This window comes from Lactuca sativa, chromosome 8 (genome assembly GCF_002870075.4).
Source record: "Lactuca sativa cultivar Salinas chromosome 8, Lsat_Salinas_v11, whole genome shotgun sequence".
Taxonomy (NCBI): domain Eukaryota; kingdom Viridiplantae; phylum Streptophyta; class Magnoliopsida; order Asterales; family Asteraceae; genus Lactuca; species Lactuca sativa.
In genome coordinates, this window is record NC_056630.2 from 34,954,335 (window position 1) to 34,963,869 (window position 9,535).

At 32.7% G+C, this 9,535-nt stretch overlaps 2 protein-coding genes across 2 annotated transcripts; one reads left to right on the forward strand and one right to left on the reverse strand.

Moving 5' to 3' along the window:
* The first annotated feature begins 1,698 nt into the window (after positions 1 to 1,698).
* Positions 1,699 to 4,037, forward strand: LOC111878448 (small nuclear ribonucleoprotein SmD3b). Its single transcript, XM_023874949.3, has 5 exons — positions 1,699 to 1,979; positions 3,297 to 3,349; positions 3,487 to 3,553; positions 3,633 to 3,689; positions 3,829 to 4,037. Exons 1-5 carry the CDS (start codon positions 1,821 to 1,823, stop codon positions 3,880 to 3,882), a joined length of 390 nt encoding a protein of 129 aa, XP_023730717.1. The 5' UTR covers positions 1,699 to 1,820; the 3' UTR covers positions 3,883 to 4,037.
* A 545-nt stretch (positions 4,038 to 4,582) lies between these two features.
* On the reverse strand, positions 4,583 to 6,205 carry LOC111878442 (50S ribosomal protein HLP, mitochondrial). The gene is made up of 4 exons (XM_023874943.3): positions 6,094 to 6,205; positions 5,410 to 5,454; positions 5,261 to 5,340; positions 4,583 to 5,180 (listed from the first exon to the last, which is right to left on the reverse strand). Exons 2-4 carry the CDS (start codon positions 5,441 to 5,443, stop codon positions 4,806 to 4,808), a joined length of 489 nt encoding a protein of 162 aa, XP_023730711.1. The 5' UTR covers positions 5,444 to 5,454; positions 6,094 to 6,205; the 3' UTR covers positions 4,583 to 4,805.
* Positions 6,206 to 9,535: the final 3,330 nt, after the last annotated feature.

Here is a 9,535-nt window from a genome sequence, read left to right on the forward strand (position 1 = left end):
CCGTGATGTGATCATATCTTTAGATTTATATTGTAGAGTAAATTACATTTTGGTCCATGAGTTTGGTCAAAAGTTCCAGTTTTGGTCTCAAATAGTTTCTTTTGTAATTTTAGTGTCTATTCCAATTTTTCATTATCATTCAATAAAAATAAAATTATTTGACTAGTTGGTTGAATAGGTCGAGAAAGTATACATGTCAACTTTTGTTTTCGACGTATGAGCTCCGTTTTCGACGCGTTTTATATCCACGTGAAATTATCGATGAGATCTACAACTTTTGTTTAGACTCAGTCGGATAATTTTCACTTTATTTTTAAAGTTAATTTTTTACAGGATTGGACTGTTAAAGTCTGTGTAAAAATCATATATCTCTTTCATACGGTATTCATTCTCGACTGTCTTTATATCGACGGATAGATATGGACGAGATATTCGACTCTCATTTAGATTGTTTTTCCTAACAACCGATCGATCTTAATTTAAGTATCTGTGTTGTACACGTGATACGCTAAAACTTCTAAAAATCATAATTTTCTCATACGAAATCAAATTTGTGCGTTTTTTTATATGTATGAATTCGCTTTTACGATTACTACAATTTTTTTTTCAAGACTATCTGTCCTACATAGTCCTCTATCGAAAAGTCTATTTTACGTATTCAGTCATTTATACTGCAAGACGAAAACGGGGTGTTGTATTGGCAAGTACCATTCAAAGCACCAATTGTATAACCAAGTTTCATGAAATGAAAGAGATAGTTACAAAGTTCAACGGGATGTACAACAACTTGAAAAACCAAAGAAAAAGTGTAAAAACTGATGCGAACGCTTTCGATACAACGCTTGAAATATTTAAAATCAACAATATTAGAGGCCGTTAAAATTTGTCGATGTTTAGAAGTTTTATCCAATCACCAAAAATGGAAAGAGTCTATTGAAAAAAAAAGGTGGTTCAAAACGAACAAAAATTTATGAAACAAGTTACATGTTCGTCTCGGGTTTAACTTGAACCAAGTTGACTAACTTGATTTCAAAGATATAGTCTACCTGATTGGTAGATATAAGGTAAAAAAGATAGGTCTTCCTCTAATGCATCAAGAGTTCAAGACCAAGAAGAAAAGAAATTGACTAAGGAAAAAAAGCATAAGAGAAGAAATAAAAATGTGAGAAGTAAAACAAAAGGTCGCGATATAAGATCTTTAACACGAAACAACGAAATCTTTCAGGAGACAAACTTGTTATAGGTTTGAGGCAAAAGAATAAATTATGAAAGTAGACTTATTTTGTATTTTTTTTAATTTAATTGTCGTTTTCAAGTACGTAATGGCTTTTAATTAAATTAATAAAATATTTTTTTTATTTTAAATATTAATATAATTATTAAATTATATTTTAATATATTTAATAACTTTTAGATTTAAAGTATTGTTTAAACTAAATGCTAAAAACATTTAGTGTCAAACGATGTTTTTTATTTAAAATGTAACGTTTTATTAAATGTTAAAAGTTAGAAGTTTGCAAACGATACATGCCAAACATACCTAAATTTTATGTGTGTTTTTGTTTTTTGAAAAATCTCTAAGAAACAAAATTATATGGATACTCGTTGGATTAACAATTTAATAACGTCACACAGCCAAAACCCTAATATATGCTATTGACGGGAAGAAAAGAATTTTGTTCGTTTGACGAAAATGCCCTTGACCTTAATTCACTGTAAATAGACCAATCGCGGGACTCTCCACTTTCAAAACCCTTCAACCGCAACCCTCGCCGCCGATCACCACACGATTCTACAGGGAGACAAAGAATCAGGCCAGGATGAGTCGGAGCCTTGGGATTCCGGTAAAGCTGCTGCACGAAGCTGCCGGACACATAGTGACGGTAGAACTCAAGAGCGGTGAAGTTTACAGAGGAAGCATGATAGAATGCGAAGATAACTGGAATTGCCAACTAGAAAACATCACTTTCACTGCTAAGGTTAGTACACCTGATTCTTGATCTCAATGCAACCTGTTTGTAGTTTCTAATTCCTCGCTTGATTTATCTCTTCTCGATTTGCGTTTTCTGGGGTTTCGTTAGGCACTCGAAACCTAATATATACATTTTTTTTCGGGGTGGCTCTGCAAAGGGTAAAATTTTATGATTGTATACAACCAAATGCTGGCACAATTCGGGAATGTTCCTAAACCTATACCATAAACAATATCTTCAAGAATGTGCTTGAACCCATAATAATTGTGTTAAAATAAGTTTGCATTGACAGTACCTCCACTGTATAGCAGAAATTCAGATTATTTTTATTCATAGAGAAATTCTATCTAATTGTCTGGTAGAACAATATGAAATTCTGGAAACTATTTTTCGAATTATATCTGCTTTGGAGATTTACCACCATTAGGGTATATGACCATACTCCTTTTCGTTTGTGTAATTTTCATAGTCACGAAAATGGATTAAGATTTCATAGGTCTAGCAGGTTTAGATTTTGGAGTGCTCTTTTTTGTTAGTCTAGATATTGATATAGGCCAATATATTGTTCTTCTGTTGTGTTGGTGTGTGACTTCCATTTCCTAGTTGCAATCACCAATAGGTATTGTTTCATGTTTTCCACTGTCACTATCTCTTCTCTTCCATGGAGTTACCGTTTTGTATACCATTATCACTGACTTCTCACCTACAGATAGGATTTTGAAGCACTCAGATTAGTACCCTCTTTAATTTTCTTGTATATTCCAAGGTTAATACAGTTCTCTTTTCTTACTGATTGCTTGTGTCCATATATTTGCAAAATTTCTGTGAGTGTAATTCTTATAATGTTTTGACTGGTATGTTTAGTTAATCATAAGTCATAATACTAATTACTAAACTTTAGAAATTATGGAGTGGAAGAAAATTGCAAATGACACAAGTTTTCTTGAAGGAAAAACTTCTTGTTTTGCTAGAATGTTACCTGTCACTTTCTTTATGAGAGAATATTGCATGCGATTTTAAAAATTGTTTTAGAAAACTGTACTTCAAGATCCTTGTCTGTTAGTTGTTGTGTTGCTTTTATGAAACATTGTTACTATAAGAAACATGTCATCAGAAATATGGAGAAGATATGAAGCATAAAGCTAGTTAAACTTATGGCTGAATGGGTTAATCCAGTTTTTGTAAGAAACAACCATTTGTAGCTGTGCTCAACATATATACAAAACTTTAAACATGAACTTTTTTTTTTTTTTTTTCTTTTTGTGAGATTAAGTTTATATTCTTGAAAAGCATTTAGCTTGATATTGTTGTGCACATTTTTAGGATGGGAAGGTGGCTCAACTTGAACATGTCTTCATTCGTGGCAGCAAAGTCAGGTTTGAAATGATTTTTTGAGTACAAGTTTTCATTTTTATACCCTTTTTTTTTCTCTCTCTATTTACAATAATATTTTGTTTTTTCTTACACTATTTAGTGGAAATGTTAAAATATTCCTAATAAATAAATCTTGCAGGTTTATGATCATACCAGACATGCTTAAGAATGCTCCTATGTTCAAGCGTTTAGAAGCTAGAATTAAGGTAATTATTATTATTATTATTGCTATTATTATTTTTATTATTATTATTAATGTAAATATTTTTTTTTTTGTTTTTTCAGGGTAAGGGTTCAGCACTTGGTGTTGGTCGGGGACGCGCTGTTGCTATGCGAGCTCGAGTAAGTATTACAGTTAATTTGAAAAATAAATAAAAAAACAAGTGCATATATTTTTATTTTTTTTTTTGAAAAATGTTATTTGCATTTTTTATTTTTTATTTTTAAAGTTGTTGGGAGTAATGGAGTAATGGTTATGCAGGCTCAAGCTGCAGGGCGTGGAGGTGGGCCTCCTGGTGGTGGAAGAGGAAGGTGATCTGATCTGTTTTAGAATTAAAGTAAAATCAAATATTTGTATTATCAATTTAAAAAAGAAAGACATGTTTTGAGTAAAATCAGGTTTTCCATTTGAGTATGTAAGATTTGAATCGATGTTTAAATTTTAAGAGTCTATGATGCCATGTTGTTTTAGATATGTGAGTCGTATAAATGTTTTGAAAGAGCAATAGAGCAAAAAAAGAAAAAAGAAATAAACCACCTTTTTTCTGAATTTGAACCTGTTAAGTTTGGGCTAAATATAAGAAATTAGGAATATATTTTGAAAATAAGACACAAATTAAAGAACAAAACGACCATTCGTTTTGACAATTTCGTAGGGTTTTGAGAAACGGGGACTATGAAATGTTTAATATTTTTCATGTGATAAATTTAGAATCGAAAAAAAAAAGAGAGATAGGAAAAAGTTAAATTTAAAATATAAGTGAATGTTGTGTAGTTTTAGATTATATTCTTATTAAGACATTGTAATTTGATAATCCACTATAAAAATTGGGGTTAACCAGTTTAAAATCAAACTTTTTCATCCACTATGAATGTTCTGAAATTAGCTTTTTGGAATACAAGGATAAACTGATTATTTAGTTTCATTAAGTCAAGACCATATGGTATAAAACACTTTATCCAAACAAACATTACTCATTAGGACACCTTACCCATTCAGAACTTAACAATGAAAAAAAGAAACAACCCCTTATCCATAACATCAATTTAACTGTCACAATTAAAATCCAAGTAATTTAACAAGAATCATTCTAAAAAACAGAATACACTGACTAAATCAGATAAATACTAACATCATAATAGTAATACCATAACTTTTCGTTCCAAAAAAAACATAAAATCCTGAAAAATCTTATTCATTTCACCTTTCACATAAAAAGGTAAAAAACCAATACCTTTTCAAGCAATATGTTGTGCAAGACTCAATATCTTAACATGCTTTTTCTTCCTCAACTCATGTGGGACAGGTCCAAAGACACGTGTCCCAATAGGCTCACCTTGTTTATTCACAAGCACAACAGCATTATCATCAAACTTCACTTCACTTCCATCACACCTCCCTTTTTGCATAGCTGCCCTAACAACCACACCATAAACAACCTGCCCTTTCTTCACTTTCCCACCAGGTTGTGCTTCCTTCACTGATGCAACTATCGTGTCCCCTAATCTTGCCCCTTTCTTCCCCTTTAAAGCTTGTATGCACATTACCCGTTTTGCCCCTGAGTTATCTACAACTTTCAGATTCGTCCTCATCTGTATGAATGTCCTTATTTGCTGTTGAAAAGTACAAAAAGATTCAAGATTTTGTAAAATGGTTTAAAAAGGTTCAAACTTTATACATTAAAGTACAAAACCTGAGTTAAGAGATTGTTGCAGGTGGCTTCTTGTGATGATGATGATCTTTGGATACTGGAAGACAACAAAGAATGACCCACTATACAAAATAGGTCAGAAAGAATCATGAAATGGAAAAGTTTGTTGAGAGACAAGATTCAAAACTTACCACGAAAACATTTGGAAAAAGAACTTGCTGCCATTTTTGAGCTACCTGTTAATGTCAGATGAAAGTTTCGGAGTTAAGTTTCATGTTTTCTGTTGAGACATTTCATCAAACATCTCATGGGCGTAACTTTGTTAGGTAATGTTGATCCATCCTAGGGCTTTTCACAAGACAAATATACTAATATATTAACGTGTTCAAACAAATTCACAATGTAGAAATCCAAAAACTCCAAATCGATTGAAGTTGAGTTAACGAGCTGTGCTCCATTTGATCTCACACCATTGATACCCAGCAATTTGTTGGTAAATCAAATTAAAAAGCGATATCAATTAACAGAAAACTATCAAAACGACATATCTGTAGTGGGAAATAAGTAAAAGTGATAAACAAATGCTGTGTAAAAGAGAAATCGCCCAGGGATCATCAGGTAAGCTGACGTTATAGAACAGCCTACTAAGGTGTCGCGGCTAAGTTGTTTAACAGTTAACATTGAGGTTCATATATAAATTGGTTCATGGCACGAAATTCACAAATTCATGACTTCAAACAAGCGACAAAAATTAAAACTGAGAGCCTATATACACTGATCCAAACAAGTAATTAACATATAATACACCATAATACTAATCCAACAAGTAATTTAGGGTTTACAAAATAAAAAAGCAAAATTAGGTTGAAACTTACTTGAGTTAGAGAGGTGAGTATGGAAGAAGCCGAGACAGAGCTTCGTGTTCTGGTCTAGTGTTCGTGTCCGATTGTTCTTGATATTTGTTGGGCCTAAAATTATTCCTGTATATAAAACTTTTAGAAGCTAGCCCAAATTCTATGTATTAAAAACCGATTTAACATAATCCAAAAACCCATTGACTCATTGAGGGCCTTTGGTGCCATAATTGGATTTTAACAGGCTTCGAGCGGATTTTAATGGCATAACACTTCATCCGTCTCAAAATTATAGTCTATTTTTTTTGTCTCAAAATAATAGTCTACTTCTAAAAATAAATAATATTTTTATGAAAATACTTCTTCATTATTACTTAATAAACTAAACATTTAATGAAACATTAAATGCAACGTAAGAACAAAACTGTCATTTTATTAAATAACATTAGTGGTAATTAATGTTTTTCAGAATTTGTGTGTTTTTTCTCTGTGGACAATAATATTGGGACGGAGGGAATAACATTTATTTTTAATCGATTAGTTTTTTCTAATTCAATAGATAAAATTAGACATTGGTCTATTTGATTTGTTAAATTATACTGATTCAGTACAACTATCAAATTGTTTGTGTTTGGTCCTTTTTGGTTTTCATTTTTTGTGTGTTTTAGTCCTAGTGACTTTTTTTTTTCTTTTGATAAGGTGGTTGAGTTGATGACTGATTGGGTGTCTTCTTTCTCGGGATATGTATCCTTTAAAGGGTCCCACAGATTTATCGTTTCCGACTCTAATAGTTGGTCTACCAGTGATATGATTTTCTCATTGGTAGTGGGTGGCACAGTCTCTTTTTCATCAACCTCCAATACATCCTTTACAACTTCCATGTCATCCTTCTCTATTTCTACTTCTTCCTTGACAACCTTCTCCACTTCTACTTTTTCCTCCTCCTCCCAGTCTTCAAATTGCAATCTTGGGTCATCAAAATTTTTCCCATCATTCAAGGTAACGGTAGAAACGGTATGCCTTGGGTCCTCTTCAGTCTGCGATGGTAATTTGCCTTGAGTTTCCAATATACTCACAGATTGAGCAAGTTGTGCAATTTGTTCCTCTAAGCTTTTGATGCTAGCTTTGGTTGTTTCCTGGAAGATTTGGGTAGTAGTTGCAATACTTTTCACAATGTCTTCTAAGGACATGCTCGAAGTTTCAGCTTGTTGGGGAGGTGCAGAATATGGTGGTTGGAACTGTGGAATTGGTTGGTATTGGTCATTTCCCCAAGCTTGGTATGGGTTTTGGCATTGGTTGTTTCCCCACCATTGATCATGTTGAGGTTGATCATAACTCCATTGATTTGGCCAGTAGTAGCTTCCCCTTTCCTTCACTTCCTCTCATTCCCTTTGTAAATATGGACACATGTTGGTGTCATGTCCATTTTGAGTGCAAAAATCACAAAGGATAGGTTTGGGCTACATACGTTGGTCATTTCCAATCATCATAACAATTTGGGCTAGCTCAGAAAGTTGGTCTTTAATGTAAGGAGTGTTCATCTCCGAGCCACACTTTTTGTTATTGTTTTTTTTTTTCGTTTTTTTATAGAGATGTACCTGCTCACAAAAATCTTGGTATAAACAATTAATAACACTGTGTCCCCGGCAACGGCGCCAATTTGTTAGGCGTGTCAAACCCAACAAATGATAGGGGTACAATAGACTCCAAATACACTGCTTTAATGCTCTAAAAAATAGTACAAGGCAAGAAGGGTCGAACCACAGAGACACGAAATAAAAGTTTATACCTCTTTGCGCAAGGTACTTTTGTCACAAAGGGGGATTTGTTTGCAAAAGTCAAATAATGAAAATAACAATCAACTTTGAAAAATGTAGAAAATGAAATAGGTTTGTAAACAAGTTGTAAAAGTGCTTCCAATTCTAGTTCTTAATGCTGTCATTTAACCTGATTATGACTTGATGTAATTTGTGATTGCTAATCTAAGTTGGTACTGAAAGATATTAACACGCTCTAATTACTCTCGCTTGCCAAATTATCTAACCAAAACACGCTCTTTGACTAGACCTAGCTTTACTAATTCAACCTAAACACGCTCTTAGATTGTATTGAAAAACTGCATTAAGTCTTGTACAAGCTTCCCAACAATGTTCATTTCTTCTCATACACTCGGAAGTGTGAAAACATGTGAATAATGTTCTACAATAAGGAAACCTATTGTTTGTTACCAATCATTAACTTTATAGAACGATTAGGTGCCCTAAAAGTTAATTAACTACACAAAAATTCAATCCATGGAAGTGGCCAATCAAACACAAATCAAGTTTAAGGATTCTAGTTTAAACAAGAACATAATCAATATAATAGAATCACAAATCAAACATCAAATCATATGCTTCAAGTCAAGCAATCAACATGTTTTGAACAAGAACTAGAAACTAGGGTTTCTTAGCCACACATGGCTAAGAACAAATCAATCAAGGAAAAAGATGGAATTGGAAATGTTTAATGCTTACAAAATGAAATCTAAAGTGTTTGCAATGATTAGATCTTCTCAAAAACACCAAGAAATCGCCCAAAATTGCTCCAGAAACTGTCCTCTCCGAAATGACGATATCTTCACTTGTTTTTATTAATGTTCACATGCTTTCCATAAGGCCATGCGTTTTTAGCATGGTCATGCCTTTTGCCTATGCGTTTTTGGCATGGCCATTTGTTTTGACCATGTGTTTTTGGCATGACCCATGCTTTTTGCTAAAAGTCCAATAAGTCTTCACTGTTGGCTCTATCTTTAGTCTAGCTTCACCATGAGTCATGCTGCTCTAAATATAAGATGAGAAAAGACAAACATGACCCATGTCAGTGTGACAAGAACCGTGCTTCAAATGCGATCCTTTGCTATGATGATAATGCATAATGACTCGGGTTCTGTCTTCTTGTTCTCTTCCATTACATGACCGGTTCATCTTTTCTTTATGCTCCCAAGCTCCATGCTTCCAAGCTCCACGCTCCATAATGCCTGCAAAATAAATCAAAAATAGTGAAGTATCAGACATTCTTAAAGAAATATGCAATTGCCCTAATAATTAACTAAATACAAGAATTATGAAGTAGAATGCTATGAAAGGACGGAAATAAACATGCAAAATAGGTGCATAAAATGCACCTATCAATTACCTTTTATAGTATTGTTTAATTCTATAAATCTGAATTTTCTAAAATGTAATTTGATATCCTTATCTTGAATTCATGATTGATTTTATATTTTAATTTAATTAATTGAATATTTATTTTGAAAATTTTTAAATATAACCTAGTATTTTTGAAAAGTTTTAAAAATACAACCTTATATTACATGTAACATTAAAAGGTTTATATATATATATAAGAAAACTCGGTCGAACCGCTAGTACGTCTCATTCACAAAGCCGATCTATAAGGGGAGTTTAAGGAAGCAACCTAT